The sequence below is a fragment of the Anopheles moucheti genome, chromosome 2 (genome assembly GCF_943734755.1).
Source record: "Anopheles moucheti chromosome 2, idAnoMoucSN_F20_07, whole genome shotgun sequence".
Lineage (NCBI taxonomy): Eukaryota > Metazoa > Arthropoda > Insecta > Diptera > Culicidae > Anopheles > Anopheles moucheti.
This window is the reverse complement of record NC_069140.1, coordinates 24796851-24809670: the sequence shown is the minus strand read 5'-3', so window position 1 is coordinate 24809670 and position 12820 is coordinate 24796851. Positions and strand designations below refer to the sequence as shown.

General features: G+C 48.4%; 1 protein-coding gene across 1 annotated transcript; it reads left to right on the top strand.

Annotated features, from left to right (window-relative positions):
• The first annotated feature begins 442 nt into the window (after positions 1 to 442).
• LOC128299422 (uncharacterized) lies at positions 443 to 11580 on the top strand. Its single transcript, XM_053035384.1, has 4 exons — positions 443 to 541; positions 5978 to 6164; positions 7157 to 7261; positions 11118 to 11580. The coding sequence occupies exons 1-4, from the start codon at positions 443 to 445 to the stop codon at positions 11450 to 11452; spliced, it is 726 nt and encodes a 241-aa protein (XP_052891344.1). The 3' UTR covers positions 11453 to 11580.
• Positions 11581 to 12820: the final 1240 nt, after the last annotated feature.

Below are 12820 nucleotides of genomic sequence, written 5' to 3'. Positions count from 1 at the left end.
GGAATGAGAGTCGAATGAGAAGCTAAAAGACCAAAAAAAAAAAAACAAAGCGAACATCGAAACATTACCCTGCAATTAAATCGCTTTTTTGTGGGCTGTTTGTATACCCACGAAGGTGCGTATGTGTGTGCGGTTTTTCTTCTTTGTGATAAATGATCGCCGAATTGTGTTTCATGGATGGACGCATCAATCCGTGCAGGACCTTGACTTTCGTCAGCGTTTACACTTGCAAGGACGATCGGCGATCGAGTGTCGAGCGGAGGTTAAGGAGGTCTCTTTGCCACGACTCTCTTACCACGCTGCGCCAAATGGAAAGGGGCAAAGGAACCGCTCATTAAAAAGCACCTACCTGCCTAAACGTCTGGTGAAGGTGTTAAAAGGCTCGTGTTCGCGTTATGTATTCTGTTTTTTTTTCTCCTTACTTCTGTGTCTATCCCTTTCGATGAAGCCACTCGGCGGTATGGCCTTCGGCGTTTCGATCGAGTCCGAAGTAGCCGTACGAGTGGCGCTACAGATCACCCTCAGTTCGTTTGAGGTTTTGGTATGAAATTTCGTAACGGTTTTTCACGGCTTCAATCCCAACCAGCGTGGGTGGAAGGTGTGATACACATATTGAGATTGAAGCCGATTGAAGTACGACGGTACGTGACAGTGCAGGCCGGATTGTAGGGTGAAGCAGCGGCAAACAAATGCCCCGCTTGTCATTGACCGCTTACGTGTGAGTGGAAAATCTTCCACCCTTCGGCAGGCCCTCTTCAGCGGGGCTTTGTGGGTCAAGTTTGCCCAGCTGATCGTGGAAGCAACGGTACAAGACGCCGCGATCTTGCTATCGCAATTGCTACGCCCGAATCGAACGTACGGTGGCCAATTAAAATGCATTACACTCACACTGGCCACCCATTGGGGTGGGAAAAAGGAACCTCCCTGGCCCGCTCACCCTTACCTACCATCCCTCTACTCGCCGCATCGATGGGAAGCAAAGGTTCGTCGCTTTCCTAGTGCCCATGTCCAATCGGCTTTAGTGGGTCTGGGGTTGTGACAATTGCCATTATGGCTCGGAGTTGTTTTTTTCTTCCTTTTGCACGATCAACATTTGCAGAAAATGCAAAAAAAAAGCGAGAGTGCTTTGCAAACAGCAATAGACGACCGGCGCAACCAGCTGTCAAGCTGTCAATGTGATTTCAGCGCGACGGAACTGACCAGACGGATCGAAACAGGCAGACCGCAGCACAACGATATGGAAAGCAGCTCGGCCGTATGTCGGCTTAGTGTCGTCGTTCCGCACCGCACACTCGTACGGCCATTTCCTTCCAGGAAACGACGGTCGGCATGATGCAAAATCGACCGCAGGATGGCTACTTCGGGCGCCGGATGGCCGGTGATGTCCGCGCGAATGTTGGGCATAATTTTTTATGTTTTTGCACTCAACAAAAACGGTACCCCCGTTCACGACACGCTCGAGTAAACAGCGAGCTACGTAAAGTGTGACCAGCATAAAATAAATCAGACATTGATGATCGTAAAATCGTAGAATGCGACAAGTTTGCGTTGCCCAATCGACTTTGCGTCCCGATCGATCGCCATATAAACACACACACATAGACGTACGCTCGGTACCGCTGACTGACCATGGGATTTTAACAACCGTCCCATCACAACCGTTGAAGCGGCGTAGCGGCCAACTAACGGACTCTATTAACGACACTCAATTGGTATTTTCTCATAATCGAAGCCATCTGCTCCTGGGGGCCACCATTTGCAATATGTGACTTATATTACTTTCCGGTGTGTGCGGTGAGACGGTGAGACGAAGGGAGGAAACAGGTGAAGGGATGGACAGCAGAACAGGTGGCAATAAATAGATCGTAATCGAGGTGTATACATTCAGGCGCACCCGTACCGTGACGTAAGGCGATGTAATAGGAAAAAAAAACGGGCCAAAGTCAAACAAAGTACGCCTCCGGTTTGTGTAGCGCCTAAAGAATGTCATTAACGTTCGCAGATAGCGAACCGCAAACCACCTCCAACCTGGCTTGGCGTTGGCGCCGTCCGATGCACTTGCGGAACTTGCTGCAACCGTTCTACCCCCAATCGTCCGTCCCCGTACTGTGGAGATCATTAAGCTGAGAGCTTAAGTTTCCCAGCAGCGCCGAAAAGGCCTTGCCGATGTAGGTCAGTAGCGGTATCGGTCGCGATCGGTCGCTGGAGCATCGAACCGGCAGTCAGCTTCCCCAAATACCAAAACTCGATCGAACGTACCGAAAGCACCGCTCGAATATCTGTACATGCGTTTTTTTTTTGTTTGTTTTTTTTCTCGCGTTGCTGTTGGCATTGCGGACATTTCGTCTGTCAGGGTTTGTTCTACGAAAAACAGTGCGTCGATCGTGTTTCATTTTAATTCCACTACAACCCGTGGCGCCCCTCCCCTTCGAGCAACCGAGGGCAACCGGCAACACAGTGCAAGGGGACAATAAAACCCCGAGCTTTATTGAAAAATGATGAAATTCCAGTAGAATTGGACAAGATTTGTTCCTCTCGCTGGCGGGCTGCGCGCGGGGCCGCGGGTGCGGGTCGGGGATTTACAAGACTCCACCGCTTCAAGATGAAATATTATGCAATTGGATCTCTTGGCAATCGGCAGTGTGCAGTATGGGGCAGTCGGACAGCAGTGGTACTGGCGTATTGGACGCATGTGTGTCCCGGGTGGAAAGTTTGCCGACTCAGTTTGATGATCACTTTCAGCCTGCTGGCGCGCGGGTGGAGTCAGTGAGGTGCGACAAGATGCTACACACGATCACGAACGCCGGTGCCGTACCGGTTACGCTGTAACCTGTCAAAGTGTCAACCGATTCTTTGGCAGCTCACGATCACGATTAGAACTACCGACGATCGACGAGCGCCGATCGGCGCTGATGATACGGAAATGAACCGAACAAAACAAAAGGTTTCATCCTTTATGGCACGCGGACGGCACCGAATCAAGATGGAACACTAATGGGCTCCGGACGGGCCAACTCGCACGTCTTTCAAACGGGATCGACCAGCCGTTCGAACTGGCTGCGGAACGCATTGGATGAGTATCATATTTCTGGACACTTAAAAGCTGTGGTGGAGATGCGGGAGAATTACTTCGCAACACTTCGGGCAACACATGCCCCCGGCAAGCTCCGAAGCTTTGCCTTGTGGTGTGGTGGTGATGTGTTTTCGTTCGGTAGAATTTATTTCACCAGCAGGCAACATTTAATCACCGACGCTGTTACGTAAACCGGGACTGGCGAACATATGTACGATTGTGATGTCGGTTTGGCACGTGGCGCGTGTGGTGTGATAGTGCATTCACTTTCCTAGTTTTTGGGGGCGCTTAATGGGTTGTCTCGCTGCCAGCAGGAGTAAACTCTCCGGTGGAGTCCCTTTAAAAGTAAAATCAGAAAAAAACAACATGGTGGCACTTATCGCACTTGTGCCCGTAAGGGGAGAACAAAGTAAAAAGGTGCATATGCCTGGTGTTAGTCATAATTTCCCAATCCTTCAGGGCACCATTATCTGGAAGTAAAGCTGTACTGCTTCGTTCCCAGACTGCAGCAGCTTTTACGCGGGCTTCGATATTATGGCATAACGAGCAGACACTGGCAGCACCAGCCAATACCCCGTTGTTCTTGCACGATCTCGCTGCTGCCTAGAATCTTGGTAGGCAAATTAGACCACCACAGAGTGCCACCAAAAGTGAACCAGGTCACTATTACCTCATGGATCGTGTAGATCGGAGGGAGGTAGTTGGGGTCGGAGATTTTCTTGCTATTCACCCAATTCTACCCATGATCTAGCCAGACTACCGCACGTGTGTGGAGATCTTGCCCGGGTGTGTGGAGTTAACCAACTCCCCAAGTCGCAGCCTATTCAGCCACCTCCACTTGAGAACGGGGCCTTCTGGTTGTTGGAGATAGACAAACAAACCGCAAAATAAATCGCACAGACACAACCTAACGAAATGTGCAGAGGTCTCGAGAGCGCCAAGTCATCGGTTGAAGCGTCGTTGTCTACCACTTCCCGATTGGACGATGCCGGGAACCGCCGGTGTACTTCGCGGTGTATCTCGCACGGGCATCCAGCTTTATGGGACTTTCGCTTTCGCTACATCCGAACAGGAACAGGTTACTGCCAGAGTGGATGGACGTCACTTGACGTCGCTTCCGGACGGTAGGAAATCCAGTTAAAAGCGACATTGGTTCAACAACAGCAACCGATACCGATACCAAGTTTTGAAAAGAAAGTGAGATCTTCGCTGGACACAATGGACCGCCGATTGCTCGGGTAGGGGGGATTGAAACCGACACCGGCCACCGACCGGGCAAAATTGTGGCCGACACATTGGCACGCTAACATCTCCCCCCAGGTGATCATTGTGGTCCGTTTATGATCGTATGTTTCGAATTCGAACGTTTCGATTCGAGGCTTTTTGTTTGCTGTGTGCGCGCACCGACTGGCTGAGGTAATCCGCAAATCTGTTTTCACACATCGCTAATGTGGTTTTGGCCCCATGTAAAGTTGGGCGGGTTTTGTTTTTTATGTCATCGCGGAAAGCGGGAGCGAACGCGATACGCAACAATAGGTGGCAAACCTAACAAACCATAGGCAAACAGCATCGGTACGTGCCCCGTTTTGCCGGTGCGGCAAATGTGTGAGCAAATGCTGATGAAACTCCGGTCCGGTTTTTTTTGCTGTTGTTGTTGTTGTGGACGAAGCGCGTACTGACCGTAAATGAAAGCAAGAGTTTGTGGGCCAGGTTTTCCGTTTGTTTCAACAAAGTCGTGCACAACCCGGGAGGGAAAAGTCAGCGACGGATCGACAGTGATCGAATCATCCGCCGCTGCCCATTCGGTTTTATTGGAACGCGCTCCCCCCTGTGTGTGTGTGCCGCGGGTTCCGGGAGCTTGAACCGGATAGCATCAATTAGCAGCATGACGATGTGCATTTGGGAAGGGGGTGCATATTAATCATATTGCCTAATGGGTGCGTTTCGATGTGGCAGGAAACCGCCAAAGCAATCGCGCAGACCCCATTTTTATTGATCTTGCTCGATCGGTTTGGCGTGCGTACGATCGCGCCACGATGCGAACAATAAACGTCTTTTCTTTAATTAAATGAGTTTCATCACACACTGATCAACGATGTTTTTTTTTCACCCCCCCCCCCCAACCCCCCCCCCCCCCCCCTTGCACTTCAAGTTAAGCACGCAACATAATTAAACGCATAAATTGTACGATCAGAGGGGCGCGATACGTCGTCTAGTCTTTTTATATATTTTTTTGGGGGGTGAAAATTGGTTCGAAATACCACGTTAATCATCGAATCAATTAGTGATTCAGTGCAATTTTCGTTTGTTTTTCTTTCGTTTTTCGTTTTTTCCCCCCATGAGCCCGGCACCATTGCACAAGCCAACAAGCAGCAGGGCGCACTGCTCCCCCACCCCCAAGGTGCACGGACTGTTCTGTTAGTTGGACAGTTAGTGTGTTTTAGGTTATCTACCAAATAGAAGAAATAAAAAAACGCAAGAAATTCTGGTTCAGTTTCACCTCAGCTCGGAAAGCGTGATTATTGCAGTTTCACCGTTCTTACCGTGCGCCGAACAGTGGATTAGATATGGTAAATCTGACCCCATTTTGATAGTGAAGCTATCGTTTGCCAAGATCGGTTGGTGGGCAGCAAAGAATCGTGCAATAGGCGTCGGGCCTATTTGGTGTAGATTATGGTCACTTGGCGTTCTTTTTTGTTTTACTCCGCGTCGGATGCATGGATGCCACAATAAAACCAATCATTTGTGGGTCCGTACCGACCGGCATTACTCCTCTGCTCAATTATTATGCTATTTGTTGTGCTTTTTTTGTTTGTTCGTCCTCTCCTTTTCGGCATGTACTTAGCTCCATTTTGCCTCATTACGATCATTTGTTTTTTTTTGTGTTTTTTTTCCAACCTCCAGTTCACCGTCTTCTTCGCGCTCGTCCTGGCCGTGGCCACCGTCGCCGGACAACGATTCGGGTTCCCGCACACGGCCCAGTTCGGGCTTGCCTCGCTGACCGGTGACTTTGGTGGACCGACCGCATTCGGTGGACAGGATTTGTCAGGTACTTTGAACGCTGGTGTCAGGGACCCAAGACAGAACCGAGGTGAGTGGTTTAGATGTATCTGGTGCGCGGGGTATGTGGGAGGGCGAGGGCTAACGAAACGGGGTCGTTTGAAGTGTCGTCCTGTCGTTGTTGTGGAAAATATGGAAAATGAAAATCGGCAAACACAACGAGCCGAACGAAAAAGATTTCTCTTTCGAAGGAGGCGAAAACCCAATCACACCAATTCCGAATCACGGTTTGACGTAAGCTGTTCAGGGCCAATAATTTGCATAAGCAATCCCGATTGATTGGAGTTTGATCTGCGTAGGGCAGACTAGTAGTAGTGATTTGCTAGCATTAAGCTGCCGTTACCATCGCCGGCCAAACGCTCTGCCACACAATGGCGAGTGGTGATGAATTAGAACGAATCTGTAGCATAGTGTGTGACCTTTTAGACGAGGTTGAGGTGGTAATCGTTTGCTATAGGCACATCAGTAGATCAGTTCCTCCCTTCCAAACCAACCGGTTTCCCATTTTTTCTTTTTCGCGCCTCGTGTGATTTTTTGGATCTGGAGCAACTAATCGGAAAGGCAACGGCAACAGCACAACGGGAGATTGTACGAGATGGAAGGAATTGCTGGGTTTCACTACGAAATGATCGTTATTTGCATGTCGGCACCGTACAAGGCGCTAAGTATGGGGTTTAACCGTTACGGTAGTTGACATTTAAGGGTAGTTTGAGTTGCTAGCGTTACTTTTAGAACTGCTGCGCTGTGGTTCGATGACAGCTGTGTAGATACATGGAATAGAGGGGGAGATAGATTGAGTGATGCTGATGCCGGAAAAGGGTTCCAGCAATTGCTGGCCTGGAGACTAGTGACAGCTGATCGGTGTGGTTAGGGGTTTTTTGTTTTACAAACTAGACGTAAGACGGATTGGGAGCTCGTTTTTGGGGGTTTATGTTTGTTTTGTGTTGGATAAGATCTCTCCGTTTTTTAAGATTTGCTACCTTCCCACATTAATCTTGCTGTTCTACCCGTTCTTCCCGACAGGACCCGTTGTATTCCCACCGGCACCCGCTGATGCTCCAGTCGAGTCGAGTGGAGTGATTGTCGGTGCTTCCGGATACGGTTTCGTGCCACCGAATACGCCCCAGAGTAAGACCGAATAATATTGGGGCCGTTGCGCCTCGTCTAGATTGACAAACGCGTACCTATACTATCCACACCCCCACTAACACTTGTCCCGCTTTGCCCGAATCGATGCGTTGTGCGTCCATCTCTAACCGGGAGACACATAAAGCTGCTGTTTGAGTGTGTACTACCTGTACTACTACTACTACTACTACTACTACTACCACTTCTATATCTGCCACTAATAAGCTACACCCTTCTCCAATGCTAACCCCATATCTGGGCCGCTCCAAGCCCCACCCCCAGACGGGCGAATGGGAATCTTGCCGTGTGACCCTCAAAGATCGAAATGTCTTAACCGAGCGCAAGCGCCACAATACCGTGGGACGAGCGGTTTACAATGTACATAGTGCACATGAGATATAACCACAACCTCCCCACCCCCAAAACCTGCCTTTTGAGCGAAAATGCTAAACAAACAGCCGATTGCATGCCACGGTGCTTTCAATTAATACAACCCTAATGAGCTAAGGAATGCTTCGGTCCGCGAGACCTTCCCCGGTGATACTAATCGTGGCAGGCAGATGGAGAAGTGAAGCCCCGTCAGCCGTCGAACAACACTAAGCGAAAGCATTACCCAGCCCAGCGCCGTACGTGGGAAGAATAGTCATGTAAATATGCACCCAACTATGGAAGTCAAACTCCACGGCAGCCAGTTCCGTCCCTCTTCAGATTGCCATCAAACTAACATAACGATTAGAACGATTAGTTGGCGTCCACGTCCACGACCCGTCCTCCGCGCCGGGGGGATTTATCGTTTCCCTGGCCGCTTTTTCTTTCCGCTACCATTAACTCGCCTGCCGCATCGTAGTACTGCCCCAAGTACTAACCATTTCGCGCAAGCTAATGCTAAACACATCTCTCTGCCACAAGTACGGCAGCGTGCGACTCCGAGACTCATCCGTTAACTTTGCTCCCTCGTCTAGATTACTACTAAATATGCAACGTCCTGCCCCAAACAATACCCCAAATACCAACCCATTTCCAACACCACCACCCATCCCACGATTCCTACAATCCGATCAACGATCCACCGATCCACTTCCAAAACGGCACTGAGGGGATGCACAAGCAAAAGGGTCCCACGGAAAGGGAAGTGATTCCCCAGCAAAAACCACCGACCGGAAACCCAACCCGGGGGACACTTTAAGCCCCTTTCGGAGCCCTTTCTCTGCTTGCGTGTGTGTGTGTAAATGTTTCTGTGTGTAGTGTACAACCTCCCATGTAACTAATGCCGGTAACAACCACCATGCGCTTTACCGAAATCCTGGAACGACGACGGTTTCGACGACCTCCAAAACACAACATCTCCAATGTGTGTTTCTTTCCCCACCTTTTTTTAATTGCAGATGTGAATGCGTTGTACCGAAATTTGCGATATTTCTAAGTCACTGTACGTTTTGATTGCGCACAAAACCAGCTAGAGTCCCGGCATAACGCACGTTCTCAGTTCTTTCGATCGAAATTATGGGCAAAAAAAGTCCCCCCGCCAGCAACTTCAAGGTTTTTTTCCAAATTTAGTACACACAATCCGGCACATCCGCAGATAGATAAGTAAATAGACGAAGCAATGCGAGCGCACGAGCACATGGTCACACGGTAGAGTTAGCACACTGTTATAGCCCACGGTGTCCGCGCACTGATCAGATTAGGCCTAGCAATTCTAGAATTCATTCTCGAGGTACTCGCGAAGAACGGTGAAGGAATTTGATGCCATATCAAATCTGTTGTTCGAACATAATGGAACGTTCCGATGCAGAATGGTTCGGTTTGAATTGTGATCTTTATACGCGGGGCCGTTTCAACGGGCAGCAGGTTGTGGAGAATTTATTCTTCGCCCATTGCTTGTCCAACGCCAACCGAAATAAATGTCACAATTCGAACCTGAGCTATACGTGCTCTCAGCGATCGATCCACGGTACTTAAATGCTAGTGTTAAATGCAATACGCGTGTATGTAAATGTCTAGTTAGTCATCTTGTACCAGCACGATTCACTTTTCCCAGTCTGCATGCAAAGGATATTTATTTGTAAAAAAAAAAACGATAATCAACACCCAAACTCACAATGATGTGTGCGCTTCGCTGCAGTGCTGCCAACCACAACACACAGTCCCAAAGCCCCCAACATAGCACCGGCTATCGGTGTTCCCTCCCAAATGTACAGCCCTACCACAGCCCTCCATTGTCAATCGGTTTCCTCGAGAAGAAAAAACAAAATCACCCAGCCTCCCACACGGAAACCGGTTGGCCCGTTTCTTTTATGAAAATAGATTGTACAAAGAGCATTAAACAGAAACAAAGTCTAGCAGGCGGCGCCCGGTTACTAAGCAACGCGAGCTAAGCTGTAACATGTATAGCCTTTAACATAATGCAAAAGAAACACTATCCTTCCCTCTTTTTTTTTTTGTACAAAAGCAATCCTGTGCGAGAGCGAATGTATGTATGTGTGTAGGCTAAGTGTGCGTATGTGTGTGTTGAGCGAGCGAACGTTTGGAATGTCCGAGCAGGTGCGTTACGCCGCGCGTATGAACGAGTGGGATTGAAGTTTCCGTAACACCTGATCGTTTCCCTCTGTACGATACTTTACATAGCAATTAATTGGTATAACTTAATAAATTATTGTATAGATGACATTTAAAGTTTTTATTGGTGTGACATGTTCGATTTGGTTCGGGGACTATCGGTCGGGGATATGAGCGATCGGAAAGGGATCGATTTCGATCATTGATTGGTAGATGAAATTAAAATTCCATTCCACTACTTTGGGCGACTAATTCAAACGAAACCACTTGTGTACATAAACTTCTCCCACTCTATCGTCTGCATCTGGATGTCAGCAAACGTTACACCACTTTGGGGTTGTTTCGGGGCACTGGCACTGCGGTCGGGTTGTGTTCCCGGTGTTAACGTTTATTTTTCCAATTTAATGGAGCAACCCTTAGCAACAGCTGAGCGACCGGCGATCGATCACTTTTAGCGCACATTCTTATGCGTTCCTCAAGGTCAGTGGTCGCAAATTTTCGCTCGCCCACCTGAACTCACCAGAACTTCTGGTGAGCCCAGCATCTGTTGTTGCGGTTTGTACCTCGCCATGTCGGTGATTGGGGGTGATTTTTTTCTCTTCTGTGTGTTTGAACCCATAACATGGCCTGTTCTTTCGCAATCGCGTGTTCCAAGGAAGCTGATTGGCGGGTTTCATTTCCTTTTTGTCCACTCGCGCCACGCTCGCTTGCGAAGGTGTGCCGTAAAAAGCGTCTTAGGTGTCTTTGCTTCCTCGTCGAAGCAATCTCGCTAATCTGTTGTGTAGGATCGTGCCCTCTTCTTCGGACCCTGCGACTCTCGGTAGGTACGGTGGCACGTGGCAGTGGCAGTGGCAGGCGAATGTCTGTCGCGTTTCGATTGTTGGCCACCGGCCACCACCACCGGTTTGCACTAATGCTGGCCTGGGATTGACTCTTAGTGACATAGCCACGCTGCAAAGTGTCGTTAATAACAGTGATCCTCCCCCAATGTGGGCCCTGTCCCGTGGCTCGTTGGTATGCCGGTTGGTATGCTGATTGATTGAGCGGCTGTTTTGTTGTGCAATGGTGACGTTCTCCCCCCCTCGACCACAAGGCCTATTGGTTGACCGCATGCTGACACTGGCGCAGGTGGCGCAAACATTGTACATATTGAGGGTGCGAACTAACCCGAGCAACTTGAACTTGTACAGACACACGACTTACATCATACCGAGCACAGGGGGAGGAAGTAGGTGCCGAACGTACATACCGTGCCACATTATGACGACCACCCACTCTGACTGACCTCGTTTTACAGAATTCAGGAAAAAGGCCCCACCGTTCCGATATCCGCTAGCGCCCTGGAAGCTGCCGGTTCCCTCATCCGGAACGACCGGCACACCGCAGCGACCGAAGAAGCCGGGCATCGTGAAGCTAACGCCGACCGTGCCGATCGTCGGTTACAAGAAGCCGACACCTGCCAAATGGTTCCGGTTCTTTAAGGGACCGGGTACATCGGCCGTCCGGAAACCACCGCCCCATGGGCCGCCCGGCCCACAAGGGTACGGTGGGACAAATGTGTTCGTCAGCCGTCCGAAAGCGGTCGCCCCGGTGGGCCAGTTAACCAGTGTTAGCTACGCGACGAGACATTAGACGGCCGCGTGTGGTTTGCGACTCGCGCGAAATGTACCAAGGACAATGCGGCAGCAGGGTGATGCAGTGTGTTCGCTCCGATGCAACGATGTACATACGCGAAAGAGCTGTAACGGACAGTGGAATGTTCGCCATTTTACCATTAGCATTGTAGTTAGTTTGTAGCGCGAAACGAAACGGAAGGGTTGAACGAATTTCCGTTCAAATGGTTAACCAATGAAGTGCTGTTTAATATGGTGTAGAATAGTACAAAATAAATATGAAGTTACGATACCGGATTCGCGGGAGTTTTCCTCGCTTATTGCATATGTTATAAATAATGTGTGAAAATCCGAACATTTTTGCTAACATTTTCCCTGCAACACCTGTGCAGAAAAGAGAAGAACCAGATATAATCATAAATATGGATGTGGTAATACAACATCGTTGGTCTTGACCTGGTTATTTCTGCGTTTCCTTGACTTTTATTTACCGATTGCTTGATAGGCCTGCACAAATGCACCAAATGCACACAAGGAAGCTTGAAGAGCTGAGTGAAGATTTTTATTTGTTCAGCGGATTTTTTTTCGTTAACAATTATGTGAACATTGTCTTGATAATTAGCCACAGTTTTTTTTGGGTGAAAATGCAAATTTTACTACACTAATCGTGATTATAATGATATGTATTGTGCTTGATAGCCATACGCAAGCTTCGAAAGATTAGCCCCTAAAGGGTATGCAATACTGCGTCAAATTGATTCACAAGGTATGCAATTCGCTTCACGTCATATTCATCCCCTTTCGTGTTGTGTCTTGAGCAGGGGTGCTCAGCCACATTCTTATTGTTTTACTTATCAAATTAATAATAGCTCACATAAATACTGTAAAGTTAATAATGTTTGGAAAAAATAAAAAATAAAAATACATTTTCAAAAAATAAAATTGAAAAAAATCAGGTTGACCTTAAATTTTGTTAAAACAAGATGCATCAAAGTGCACTACACTTGATCACTACAAACTTTAGAAATTACGAATGTTTACGATTCGGAAGTGCGGAATAAAATGTGCGGAAATGTAATAAAATATAAAAATTCGATACATGTAATTGCTGCCACTTAAAGTACGCTACTATGGTAGCACCTCCATAGTTAATAAAACATTGTTTCGGTTTTGCGATAATTCTCGATCTACATCCGTGACCCTGCAGTCAAAAGTAAAGCTGTAACGCAATACGTTGCCAGATAAAACTCCTTTTTATTGATGAAGGATGCATACCACAGAATAAAAATCACTCATTCTACGATTCTCCTGTTAGGTCCCGACGAATGTGAGGCACATTTTTGCGTCACTATGGCAACTATCGCTGGGAACCGGAACTGTTTGTGAC

What these genes read in the sequence shown, in the direction of transcription:
- LOC128299422 (XM_053035384.1), top strand. Translation starts at nt 443, where the DNA reads ATGAAGCCACTCGGCGGTATGGCCTTCGGCGTTTCGATCGAGTCCGAA. An exon ending in GGACCCAAGACAGAACCGAG is followed by an intron (nt 6,165 to 7,156) that starts GTGAGTGGTTTA and finishes TCTTCCCGACAG; the next exon opens with GACCCGTTGTATTCCCACCG. An exon ending in GCCACCGAATACGCCCCAGA is followed by an intron (nt 7,262 to 11,117) that starts GTAAGACCGAAT and finishes CTCGTTTTACAG; the next exon opens with AATTCAGGAAAAAGGCCCCA.